We start from the raw sequence: 14,658 nt of genomic DNA, 5'->3' as shown, positions 1-14,658 counted from the left end.
AGCTCAAACCACACATAAAATCACACACACTTATAGTAGGAGACTTCAACACCCCCCTTACACCACTAGACAGGACCACCAGACAGAAACTTAACAAAGAAAGGATCTGACAGAAGTTATGACCCAACTGGGTTTAACAGATATCTATAGAACATTCCATCCAAACACAAAAGAATATACCTTCTTCTCAGCGCCACATGGAACCTTCTCAAAAATTGACCACATAGTTGGCAGCAAAGAAAACCTCCACAGTTACAAAAGAATTGAAATAACCCCCTGTATCTTATCAGACCACCATGCATTAAAGCTAGAATTCAACAGCAATACGAATTGCAGAAAACCTACATTCGCATGGAAAATGAATAACACCCAATTGCATCATTCCTGGGTGGAGGAAGAAATAAAAAAACAAATTAAAGACTTCCTAGAATTTAATGAGAATGTAGACACAACAAACCCAAACTTATGGGACACTTTGAAAGCAGTGCTAAGAGGAAAGTTCATAGCACTAAGTGCCCACATGAAGAAACTGGAAGAAAATCACATTAGAGAATTGACAGAACTGAAAGCTTTAGAGCAAAAAGAAGCAAACACACCAAGGAGGAGTAGACACCAGGAAATAATCAACCTGAGAGCCGAAATCAACAAAGTAGAAACTAGGAAAACAGTACAAAGAATCAATGAAACAAAGAGTTGGTTCTTTGAGAAGATCAATAAGATAGACAAACCTCTAGCCAAACTAACCAAAAGGCAGAGAGAGAGAGCATGCTAATTAACAAAATCAGAAATGAAAAGGGGGAAATAATAATGGACACTGAGGAAATCCAGAGAATCTTCAGGTCATACTTTGAAAACCTGTACTCCACAAAATTGGAAAATCTCAGGGAAATGGACAGCTTTCTGGATAAATATCACTTACCAAAATTAAAACAAGATCAGATAAACAGTTTAAATCGACCTATAACCCCTAATGAAATAGAAGCAGTCATCAAAAGCCTCCCAACAAAAAAAAAAAGCCCAGGGCCAGATGGCTTCACTGCAGAATTCAACCAGAAATTCAAACAAGAGCTAATTCCAGGACTCCTCAAACTGTTCCACACAATAGAAGCAGATGGGATATTGCCAAACTCTTTCTTCCAGGCTACAATCACTTTGTTCCCCAAGCTACACAAAGATATGACTAAGAAAGAGAACTACAGACCAATATCCCTCATGAACATCGATGCTAAAATACTCAATAAAATATTGGCGAACCCAATCCAAGAACATATCAGAAAAATCATCCACCACGATCAAGTAGGCGTCATCCCAGGGATGCAAGGATGGTTCAAAATACGAAAATCCATCAATATAATCCACCATATAAACAAACTGAAAAAGAAAAACGACATGATCATCTCACTAGACGCTGAAAAAGCCTTTGACAAAATCCAACATCCCTTCAGGATAAAGATCTTGGAGAGAACAGGAATAACAGGAACATATCTAAACATGATAAACGCAATATACACCAAACCAACAGCCAACATCAAACTAAATGGACAGAAACTCAAAGCGTTTCCTATAAAATCAGGAACAAGACAAGGCTGTCCACTCTCTCCATATCTCTTCAATATTGTACTTGAAGTTCTGGCTAGAGCAATAAGACAAGAAAAGGGGATCAAAGGGATACAAATTGGAAAGGATGAAGTCAAACTTTCGTTATTTGCAGACGACATGATACTCTACATTAGTGACCCAAAAAACTCTACCAGGGAACTCCTACGGCTGATAAACACCTTCAGCAAGGTAGCAGGATACAAAATTAACTCAAAAAATGAGTAGCCCTACCATATACAGATGATAAATCCAATGAGAAAGCAATCAGGGAAATATCACCTTTCACAATATCCACAAGCAACATTAATATCTTGGGGTAACATTAACCAAAACAGTGAAAGACCTGTACAATAAGAACTTTGAGACTTTAATGAAAGAACTTAAAGAAGACACCAGAAAATGGAAAGATCTCCCATGCTCTTGGATAGGTAGAATTAACATGCCTTTAATCCCAGCACTCAGGAGGCAGAGGCAGGCGGATCTCTGTGAGTGCCAAGCCAGCCTGGTCTCCAGAGTGAGTTCCAGGATAGGCTCCAAAGCTACACAGAGAAACCCTGTCTCGAAAAACCAAAAAAAAAGAAGAAGAAGAAGAAGGAGGAGGAGGAGGAGGAGGAGGAGGAGGAGGAGGAGGAGGAGGAGGAGGAGAAAGAAAATAGACCTTTTTTGTTTGTTTTGTTTACACTATTAATATCTCATAACGGAGTACTGTCATTTAATCAAAGAAAGCAACCTCAGGCAAATTTCTACAAAGTACCAAATCTTGGCATACAAACTGTCCTAGTAATTTCTAACTATCTAAGAAGTAAAACATTCCAAACCTACTTTGCCACTATATGACAGATAAGGGGTAAGAGGATGGAAAGGGTAAGGAGGGAAAGAGGTCAATTACTTAAAAGAAGGAGTAAAAAGAGAAATATTATATTCCAACTAAATTGTACTTTTCTGAAATTACCTCACAAGTCTCTTATAGCTTCATTTCTCCCTCAATGCAATACTAGTTCTAGCCTCCACCTTCCATAGGTGGTGATCCTAAAGTCAACTCTGCACTAAATAAAGGCTACACTCTCTTCCATGGGAATCTCAACTTTGCTGGAATCTCCTATCCATTGATCTTTTTAGGATAAATTCCTAGAAGCAAAATGACAGAAACTTTTTAAGCTCTCTGTAAATATTGCCAATCAAAAAGATTAAGAAAATGTTTTTATGAAGCTATTTTTCCTTCTACATAAAATTCATTTGGAATGAAAAGTATGTATGCATGTATGTATGTCAGTAGTTAGACAACCATATTATATCTATCACTAACCAAAAATATTTTTAAGAATTCATTTAAGACAGGAAGCAGGTGACACCAGAATGATAAATACAGCAAAATCACAGCCCAAGATCTTCATAAGATAGGCTCTACAGTTGCTATGACAAGTATACAAGTGAGGCTTTTTGTTGTTTGGAGGGAGGGGTTTCTCTGTGCAGCCCTGGCTGTCCTGGAACTAGCTTTGTGGACCAGGCTGGCCTCAAACTCAAGGTGATCCAAGAGCCCCTTACTCTCGAATGCTGAGATTAAGAAGAGTGTGCTACCACTGCCCAGCTTTGTTTGTTTCTTAAGAACACCAAACTCATGGATATCCTGCGTTCAGGGAATTGTTAAAAAGTAATAACAAATCCAGGTATACAACTGAGAATCATTCTCTGAGTAACAAAGAATTAAGTCTCCTACACATGTGTACTTGGAGCACTGTACTCACAGATTTACATGTTCATTGTATGGTTTATAATATGTTCCCTAAAATTAAATGTCAGCACTTTTCTTACCTTGTGGCAATTACAAAGACAGTAGTAAACCCGAGGAGAGAGACAAATACCTTTATAATTAGCGGTAGTGGTTTGAGTATGTGTGGATATACTGCAGAGGGAAGTGTTCTACCTAACACTGGCTTAGTCTTAGAAAAACAGTAAGAATGGACAGGGGAAAAAAATAGCTGGTTTTGTGCTTTTTAAAATTTATTTTATATGCTATATATTTATATGTGTACAGGACCTCCAAAAAGGAAGAGGTGTTAGATGCCCTGAAACAAACTGTTATTAGCTGCCTTGTATGTGCTGTGAACAGAACTCAGACCAGTTCTCTTAACCACTGAGCTTATATTTAAAAAACAAACAAGCAAACAAACAAAACCTTAAAGAGTGAACATGGCCCTTAAACTCTCAAACTCCCAAGAACTCAAAAAATGCATAATAATTAGGAACTATAGAAGCTATTGTTTGAAATATACTGATATGCGCATTCTCCTCCCTTTCCTATTAAAAATTAAGCTACTGACTTCTAGCAATAGCCAACTATACAACGGTAAGTGGGTATTTAAATCTTTAGGTAACCTCCTCTTCTCCCATCTTACTGATTGCTCCACCAACGCGTTTGTCAGCACAGGGTAGATACTACATGCCCATATCCCACCTTCCAAAACAGAAAGAAAATTTCCGAATGCCTCTTAATTCTTTGTTTTCTTGACAGACCAACCTTTTCTGTTTGTTTGTTTGTTTGTTTGTTGACTCATTTGTATTATAAGACAAGATCTCAAGTCTGTAACCTGGTGAGGTCTGGAAGTCACCACAATGGAATCAAAGTCACAGCAATCCTCCTACTTCAGCATCCCAAATGGAGGGGCTATAAGCATCAGCCATCAACCACATGTGCATGCATGTATGTTTCTGTGTGCGTGCAGTTGTATACACATGAGAGCAGGTGCCCAAGAGGCCAAAGGTGTTAGACCCTCCTGGAACCCGAGCTAGTGTTACAGGTGCTTGTGAGTCATCTAATGTGGGTGCTGGGATTCAAGCTTTCATCCCCTGAAAAGCAATACATGTTCTTAAATGCTGAGCTATCTACCTCACCAGCCCCTAACTGAAAAGTTTATAAATTTAAAATGTAGCTAAATTCATGAAGAATGAAGTTTTAAAAGTTAAGGGCTAGCAAAATTGCTCAGCAGGTAAAGAAACGTACTTGCTGCCAGGCATAATGGGCCAGGATTAACTCCAGGGCCCAAATGGTAGGTGGGAAAAACTGCAAGTTGTCCTCTGACCTCCACACCCATATCATAGTGAGTGAGAGCGTGCGCGTGCGCACACAAACAAAAATAAATTAACCAATCAATTAATTAAATATGAGATTTAAAATAAGAAATAAAAAGTTAAAAGATACATGGTTTAGTGGTAAGTAATGTCACTAAATGCCACAAAGCACAATATGTAGGCAGTTCAAGTCTAGACCCCTCTTTATGCGTTGTCAAGCTAATATGCTCTCTCGGTGTATAAAGGTGTAGTATTAAAAAAAAGATTTCATAGAATTCTATACATTTCTAATATAATAGTTCCTTTAAATAAGCTATCAGCGTCAACTGATGTTAAAACATTAAATGGCTAGCCAGTGAGATAACTCAGCCTGACAACCTGAGCCCCAGATACCCTCAAAGTGGAAGAAGAGAACTGACTCCAAATGCTGTTCTCTAATATCCACAGCACGTGCATGACTTACACACAAATAAATAAGTAAATAAATGCAAACAACAAAAAAGAAGAACAGTTTAAGTGTTATGTTTAACTACAGCTCAGTATTAGCCACTATTACTTTAACAATCCTAAAGTCCCTGAGTGATCATCTACTACTACTTTCCGCCTTTACATACTTTAAGACAAAAAACTGGGGATGTTTATTTATAATCTGCAACTATAAATAATAGGACTAAACTGGAATAAGTCTGATTTTGAATTTCACAGACTATGAATATTTCAGATTAAAGTTATACTTCCATTAGGAAAATGTGAATGTGACCTGACACAAAATTGGCATGATAGCAATATGAAATACCAACAATCCTTTACTCTCGTCCTAAAACTTTCCATTAAGTAGTCTGCCCACATTTGCTGAAAACAAATGCATCCACTGACTGCATAAAGATGTTTAGTGTTACTCAAAGTTTAAATGTTATTACTTGTAAGAACTGTTTTCCTTTGCTGTGGAATTTCCCTTTTGTACTGAGGGAAGTCGGGCAGCTTTTTAACATCCTGCATGAATAATGGTCTAATTTGTCAGCTTAGTTCCTTGAAAAACAGCTCATCTCGAAGGACTGACTACTTATACTTAACCATATTCAGATACATAACTTAATTATTTCTTGATGAAAAGCATTTAAGTAAGTAAACTAGTTTTAAGGTTCAAGCTCATGTGTTCCTCTCTACACATTGACTATAGATAGCTTAGAGTTTTATTCAAATATTTTCTAGTTAAGATGGACAAGATTTACAGAAAAGACCAGGAAAAAAGAATACTAACTTTTTATTATCTTTCCTATATGCCCTAGAGGAACTTTTCCTCTCAATTCACCCCTCACTGGGATCTTGCAACTGATAAGCAAGCACCACCACTGAGCTAAATTTCAAACACTAAGATAACAGCATTTAAAGGAGGGATTTTCATGGAGCAAAACAAAACCACAATGCAATGTTAAGTTTTGTGTATAGAGGGTCTTTTTTTACTGAATTTATTTTATTGATGATTTACCTGGAGCCACATGACATTTTCCCACTTCCACCCATCTACTCTGTTTTTCTTATGGTTCACTGTAGCTCATGAGCTTATAGCTGCTTACAAATAAAAATGGCAGTGCCCTGTATAATTATCATTACTTTAAATGCACATATGAATCAAAGAAATCAATAGAAAAACAAATTACCTTTTGGATAATCTTCCAATAAGAGATTGAAATGACCTAATTGACAAAAGAAATCAGACTCCACTTTTCCTTCAGCTTTTAAGATCAGAGATTCATAGCAGCGAACAGCCTAGAAATAAAAGAACACAAATATTTAAGAGATAGGTCAAAATCCTAAGAATATATTTCCTCCACTAAATCATTATCTACAAAAATCGTTGTATTTTTCGTATATCTCAATACAATACCTTTGTTAAGTATCTATTAGAAGTTCCACTGATACAGGCATAATAAACATCTTTCCCATCTACAAAACTCCAAAAATATTTGACAAATCAAATAAAGGAGCACTTTGACAATTCTGTCCATAAATTACAAATCTAAACTATTAAAGTATCTCTGTTGATAGTAAACAAGGAGGACCCTAAAAGAGACAAACTTTGTCCCCTGGAGAAGGGGAAAGGGTCATCATCCCCTGAGCAAATTGAGAACATGGGAAGAGGGGGGATGGAGCTACGAGAATGAGAAGGGAAGAAAAGGAAGGATGCAGAGGTCATGAGGGAGCAGAAAGGTTGGATCAGGTGCAGATTAGAAGAAAGGATATATGATAGGTAGGATTTTAGTTGGGGGAGGTGGTAGGGGAGGAAGAGAGGGAGAAGGGAACTGGAATTTGTCATGTAATTCAATCTTGTAATTCAAATAAAAAAAAACAGCAAAAAAAGTATCTGTTGATACAAATAAACCTATTCTCAAATCAAACATTATCCATCTTCCCTACAAGCATGAAGAACGTAACTGAATTAGGTGAAAATTCATGCAATCTTTGTAGTTAAGAACAGCCACCATTTAATACCCAACAGTTCACTTTTCATTCAATCTGACTACAACCTTCAGATTACATACACAGAAATTGAACAAATCTTCACAATATAAAATATTTCTTTCATTGACTATGCTGTTTTAATGTTGTGAAATATCTGTTTAACTATGCAAAGATGTGTTGCGTTTCTTTGTTTCACCTTGCTTGCCTAAGGCACCTGACTGATCTAATAAAAAGCTGAATAGCCAACAGTGAGGGAGGAGATATAGGTGAGACTTCTGGGCAGGGAGAGTAAGAAAGAGGAGAAATTTAGGCTCAGGGGAAGAAAGAAAAAAAGTTAACAGGGGACAGCCAGCCAGACACGGAGGAAGCGGGGAAAATAGGACATACAGGATTAAAGAAAAGTAAAAAGCCCTAAGGGAAAACATAGAGGAATAGAAATGGGTAAAATTACGTTAAAAGAGTTAGTAGAACAAATCTAAGCTAAGGCCGAGTACTCATGATTAATGATAAGTTTCCATGTCTTTATTTGGGAGATAGTTGGTGGACCCAAAAAATAAAATAAAATAAAATAAAATAATCCAACTACAATTTAGTATAACAAAATAGTCAAGTGTGCTGACACCCAACTATGCTTCCAGCACTTAGAAGGCTGGGGCAAAAGAATAACTGCAAATTCAATGCCAGTCTGGGCTACTGAGACTGTTTCAAAGAACAACATCACTATCCCCCCGACCATCTATTTCAAAATTAACATCTGCTGCCACCCTAAAATACATTATTTCAAAATTAGTATCTGTGTGGCATAACTTGTTTCTACTAAAGAAAAGCTAGTTATTACTTGTTCCAACTGTGCCTTGTTTCATGAAGTTGTTATGATCACCTTCTGACTTTATTCCAAAAAGTTATGAATCTTTGTTGTGACCACCTTGTTATGCCTTGCTATGATTACCTTGCAACCATGTCTTTGTTTCAGGAGGTTGTTACAACCAACTTGTAATGCTTATTTTTCACTGTTGTAAAGTGTTGTATATGACAATGTACTCTTTTTTTCTTGGTTTTTCGAGACAGGGTTTCTCTGTGTTGAAAGGTTCAGTTATAATGCTGGCCTGCCCCTGTTACCACCAGCAGTACCCTGGTCAGCCCAAGGTTCCATGGGAACTAAGTCTGCACGCAGGTGCAGAGGGCCCCTTTAAAAGACAGGTCTCTGCGCATTTACGCTCTCTGTTTCCGCTCAGCTTCCTCTCTACTATGTCTCCCACTTATGCGCTCGCTCTGTCTCTCTATGGCAACCGGCCATGGCGGTCAGCCATTTACCCCTGTTCCTCTTCTTAGTCTCCCCATTCTACCGGGCCTTATAATAAACTTATAGTCAATATGTCTGTCTCAGCATTTCCCTTTTCTTCTTTTTAAACAAAACAATAACATGTATAGCTTTGGAGCCTATCCTGGCACTCGCTCAGGAGACCAGGCTTGCCTCTGCCTCCCGAGTGCTGGGATCAAAGGTGTGCGCCACCAACGCCAGGCTTTTATGTTCCACTTCTGTAAGCCCACCTATTTGCCTGTGGAAACCCCCTACTCCTGAACTATAACTTATCTTTCCCATATCCAAAGTTTGAACCCCACTTTTAGGGAAGACAGCCTGTGTACGTGAATAAAAAGCTTGCTTTAATTTGGCCCATAATTTGAGTCTTTCTCCTCACATCTATGAGATTAACAATAAGGACCTCATTTTTAAAATTGATTGTGTGTGTGTATATGCATGTTGCCGGGGGGGGGGGGGGGGTGTTTCCAGGGGACACCTTGTAGAAGTCAGTTCTCTCCTTCCACCATGTGGAGGGTAGGAGGGTAGAATTCAGAGACTAAGCTCCTTGCTGACCCCAAATAAAAGCTTTTAAAACTAGAATTAAACATGAAACTTGAAGTACTAACAAGCCTGGGTTGAAGTCCTATAACCAGCTTGTCCTTGTATCCCACCCTTCAGCTATCAGATCACTGAACAATGGACCCCAAGAATTTAGAATTCCACCAGGAATCTCCTCTCACTAAAGGCAGCCAGAAGAGAAACTTGAGGAAAAACTTAGAACTTGCATGAGATACCAGAGCTGAGAAAGAGGTGGTCACAGTAGTTACTTATGTATATGTCATGCCTTCTATTTAAACTGACACTGGTGTGCAAGACCCTAGAACAGTAGTTCTCCACATGTGGGCCACAACCACTTTGGGGGATGTGTATCAGCTATTTAAAAGTCAGAACAGTAGCAAAATTACAGTTATGAAGTAACAAAGAAAATAATTTTATGGTAGGAGATCACCACAATATGAAGAACTGTATTAAAGGGTCACAGTATTAGGAAGGTTGAGAGCCACTGCCCTTCTACATAGACCTGAAAAGAAGGGGTCCCACTTGTTCTCTTTGTCCCCCTTCCCAATGTGGCCACATTAAATAAATCTCCTTTATATGCTTTTCACTTTTAATTTGGCTCTTTTAATTGGCTTCTGAGGACGAGTGATAGAACCTGGCTTGTTTGGACACAAGCTATAACCCTATGTCTGGTAACAGTCCCAACTTCACTATCAGATAAGTGTGGGATCTTAAGCTGTTTAAAATCCTAATCCTGAGTTTCCTCATGCATAAGATAAAATACTCTGCACTCTATCTCACACAACCAAGTATTAAATTGGGAAAAAACAAACCAACAAACAGCCCACACCACGTCATGTTTTCTGGCCAGAAAATACCAAATAATATATACAGTCCACTTCAGAAAAACATCAAAACATAACAATCTTATCATTTTTAAAAACAGACTTAATCCAGGTTGTACATTTATTACACAGACAGAAGACATTTGGATAAAATGAGGAAATATAAAAGGGAAACATTCTCTTAAGATATGTGTGTAATAGAAGACAGGTACACTTATACAATTTGACTATTACGAATATCAACAAAATAAAATGCTATTCCAATAAAAGTTATCACTAATAATCACATACTGGGGTACCTGTTATGTGGTAGGCATTAGCACTGTAAGTATACATTCAAGATTCAAGATTAAAAAAGACAGGCATTATCCTCACAGAAATAGCAATCAAGAAGACAAAAAAATTTAAAGAAGCATGCATGGCACCAGAGTAAATTGTGACAAAAATACACACAAGTCAGGAGGGTAGAAACATATATTAGGAAGAAAAAAATTTCAATTTCCTTCATTCTTTGTGATGGTTAATCTTTACTGTCAACATGACAGGATTTAGAATCACCCCCCAGGAGATCCATGAGACGCACCTGGATGCGTCTGTGAGGGCTTTCCAAAGGAGAAAGACCTACCATGAATATGAAAGACACCATTCCACACCCTAGGGATCCAGAGGAATTAAATCAAGAAATGGAGAATGCCTGTTAAAAAGTGTATACTCTTTTTCTACTTTTCTTGCCCTGCCACATGGCAATCTGCCCAGCTTACTACAAAACGTAAAAAATCTTTGTTATTCTTTCTTTCACTTTAAGATTAAAAGCAGCCCAAATATTTGAAATTTTTTAACTTTAAAAAAAAAAAAGTTAAGATTCGTGAGCCTGAGCTGGAGAGATGTCATAGTGGTAAGAGACACCCAGGTTTGATTCTCAGAACCCACATGGCAGCTGGCAACTGGCTATGTAACTCCAGTTCCAGAGGACTGAACTCCCTCATTTGGCCTCCTTAGGGATCATGCACCAGGCATACAATGTGGTGGATGACATACATGCAAACAAAATACCCATACACATTAAAAAAAGGAGGGAGGAAGGGAGGGAGGGAGGGAGGGAGGGAGGAGGGAGGGAGAGAGAGAGAGAGAGAGAGAGAGAGAGAGCACTTAAAAGTGTAAGTAACTAGACACTAGTACTTTTTCTTATTTCTTCCCTTCAGGCATCACTTGACACACATGTTCAACTTAAGAGTACATTGTCGCCGGGCATTGGTGGCGCACACCTTTAATCCCAGCACTCGGGAGGCAGAGGCAGGCGGATCTCTATGAGTTCAAGGCCAGCCTGGTCTCCAGATCGAGTGCCAGGATAGGCTCCAAAGCTACACAGAGAAACCCTGTCTTGAAAAAAAAGAGTACATTGTCATATACAACACTTGTCAGGATATAGTAATAAAGATGCAAATATTCCTCACCACACAAGAATACAGATATTGCTCTAAAACTACTCCTCCAAATATATTCATGTTAAACTTGAAATACTTCAAAATGCACCGGAACCAGATGTGGTGGTAGCATGTCTCAGCAACTTTGGGGAAGCTGAGATGGGTAAATCACTTAAGCACAAGAGCTTGAGATGAGCCTCAACAACATAGAAGCAAGCCTGTGTCATTTAAAGAGGAGGGGAATGGCACTTATTACACCTAACCTGTCAGGATCCTAGCTTGGCAACACAATACACCTTAGAGCAGAGCACATTCTATGGCTGACTGGAACCTATGGTTCACTACTGTGGCTCAGTATATCATAAAGATACCAGACAGGCCAGGATAGGCTCCAAAGCTACACAGAGAAACCCTGTCTCGAAAAACCAAAAAAAAAAAAAAAAAAAAAAAAAAAAAAGATACCAGACAGGTAGGCCTGGAGATAATCCAAATTCAAAGTACAGTTTCTAACTGAATGTGTATCAATTTTGTAAGAAATAAATTAAGAGGGCTTTTTTCCCCATCAAATACTAAACTTGTTTTTAGGACAAATTAAAATCCTATGTCTCCTCCACCTTGCAAAATGTTTTAATTCTCCTCATTCAGTAAAACCTTTGTTTACACAAAAATCCAAAACTCAATTCTAGGAATTTGTTGGCCTGGAGCAGGAACCTTCCTTTTCCTCTTCCATTTCCTAAATGCCAATTCTTTTTAGACTAGCCAATGACTGTTGAGTTGTACCCCAGCCAAAGGGGAAAAGAGACAACCGCAACCTTCTTTAGACTAAGAACCAAGAGCACTTCCTGTCTAATGCGATTGTTCTTCCCCAGCACAACTCTTGATCAAGGGTAACATTTGCTTTGTCTAGGCACTACAGTTAGAATGGTGGTCTCTTACTTCATGACCCCAAACTTACTCTTTGGAAAATCAAAACATTAAAAGGTGAATTTATCCTGAGTTGGTCTTGTCTGTCCTAGCCTGCATAGTCCACAGTGAACTTTAAGTATGCTTTGTTTTGCTTTTCTAAAGATTTATGTGTGTATACAGTGTTCTGTCTGCACACTAGAAGAAAGCATCAGATCTCATTATAGATGGTTGTGAACCACCATGTGGTTGCTGGGAATCGGACTCAGGACCTCTGCAAGAGCAAACCGCAGTGCTCTTAACCTCTGAGCCATCTCTCCAGCCCCTTAAGTATATGTTTATGAAAGATTACTCAGTTCTTTTTGAATAGAGACAACGAAAATTAACCAATTGAGTAACAATGCTTCTCTCCCACTATTAAGGCATATTGTGAAAACAGACATTTCTTATCACTAAAAGCAATGAGAATACAAATCTAAGGCCAGGTATTGGTATACAGTATCAGACACTGATGGACACAGCAATAAATTAAGCTGGGTCTCAGAACCTAAATGTCACTGCCTAGTATAAGGAAAAAAAAAAAGGCACATCATTTACAGTCTATTACTTTTCAAAATTGCATTTTCTGTCCTTTCCTTATTCAAGTAGAAATGGTAAGAAAAAATTATGATGAGCAGCAATGTAAAAAAGGTAATGGTAAATAACTACTTTTCAATATACATATCTTATCACCACCACACAAAGAATTTTCACTCTAAGCTAATTAATGGAAAAAAAGAACTGAGTTGGGTTTAATGTCTTTAAAAAGACCCCAAGTTGTTAAACTAACTAAAGCAGATGTCTATATTGTGGGAAACTTTTGTGGCTGCAGATGTTTCTGATAATATAACATATAGTACAGTAAACAGACAACACTAAGGAGATTTATTGCTATGAAAAATTAATGCAAAGATGGCTCAGTGGGTAAAAGCAGTTGCTGTCAAGTCTGAATCCTTAAGTCAATCCCTGGAACCCACATAGTAGAAAGAAAATAAAGTCTGGCAAGTCTGACTTCTACCTGTCCATACACATGTATGGACACACACACAAATAAAAGTAATTTAACATTTCTAGTTAACTCAAGATTATGTAAAATACTGAGTGATTGATTCTGTGACTACAGAATGCCCTCACCTTAACACATAGGGTATAGTAATAAAGAATACATGGGGTTTGTTAGCTTTGCTAATATTACTGACCACCCAATAACAAGAGAAAAGATACTAGATACAAACAAATAACAGGAATTTTACAGAGAAAACATTAAATTCTACTTATTTTCTAAAAGTAAATCACTTAACCAGTTTTGACACAAAACTAATGAGCAGCATAGTCTGATGATAGGACCAGGGAAAGAATATTTGAGAATATATCCACATATAGAAGTATATCTAGAACCCGCAATTGTTAGAAATACTACCTACTCTTTTCTACCTATTCCTCCAGATAACAACTTTCTTAACACTTTCTTAGTTCTTCTCTGAATCTCCTTACAAAATCCTACACAACTGCCACACAATTCTAACATATATTATATTATACATCAGAACTACTATTACAACATTTACTAACTGCTAAATGCAGTGCATTTTACATGCACTCATTGCTGCCTGTCAGCGGTGTCTATAATCCTATTTTATAGATGTGGAAGGAAAGGCTTAGAGGGTGTTAAAAGACTTATTTAAAAGACAAAGAGAGGGCTGGAGAAATGGCTAAGGAATTTAGAGCACCTGCAGAAAACATCAGTTTCTAGTACCCACGGGGCAGCTCATTACAAGCCAGTTTCAGGGAACCCAATCTCTTCTGACTTACAGAGACACCTCACACACACAGGATACATATATACACGCAGGCGAACATTCACATACACAAAATAAAATCTTTTTTTTTTTAATGAAGACAAGGGCTAGTGGAGGGCAGATACAATTTTAAGGTTATAGTAAAGGATATGTATGCCTTTTTGTTAAGTTTTATCTTATTTTTTAAAATGTGTATATATGGCAGGACGGGGACGGGCCACACATACACACACACACACACACACACACACACACACACACGCGCGCGCGCGCGCGCGTGCACGCACGAATGCATACTGAGGCCAGAGGCATCAGATACCCTGGAGCTGGAGTTACAGGCTGTTGTAAACCACCTAATGTAGGTGCTGGGAAACAAGATCCTTCTGGAAGAGTAGTAATACAGGCTCTTAACTACTGAGCTACCAGCCCAGGATATAGTATTTTATTCTTAACCAAATCATGTACAAATTCAATTCAGGTGATGAAAATGCTACAGAATTATAATCAAATTATAACAGGGCAAATCGAGCCACAATCAGAAGCAAATAAAAATGATTAGGAAATAAAAGTACTCTTGTCGCTACTTAGAAATAAAGCAAGAGAGCAGCTAGGGACCTAAAAGTGGCCACAATGCTAAAAGGAAAACTGACAGCAGC

General features: G+C 38.0%; 1 protein-coding gene across 14 annotated transcripts in view; it reads right to left on the bottom strand.

The window, feature by feature from the left end:
• Positions 1–14,658, bottom strand: part of Kdm6a (lysine demethylase 6A) — a 138,969-nt gene that overhangs the window by 100,892 nt on the left and 23,419 nt on the right. For all 14 annotated transcript variants that reach the window (XM_027433299.2, XM_027433301.2, XM_027433300.2 and 11 more), the window contains exon 3: positions 6,330–6,438. In XM_027433299.2, coding sequence (XP_027289100.1) covers positions 6,330–6,438 — 109 coding nt within the window. The remainder of the gene's footprint in view (positions 1–6,329; positions 6,439–14,658) is intronic.

Source organism: Cricetulus griseus, chromosome X (assembly GCF_003668045.3).
Source record: "Cricetulus griseus strain 17A/GY chromosome X, alternate assembly CriGri-PICRH-1.0, whole genome shotgun sequence".
NCBI classification, from domain to species: domain Eukaryota; kingdom Metazoa; phylum Chordata; class Mammalia; order Rodentia; family Cricetidae; genus Cricetulus; species Cricetulus griseus.
Note: the sequence above shows the minus strand (reverse complement) of the source record. Positions and strands in the feature narration are given on the sequence as shown.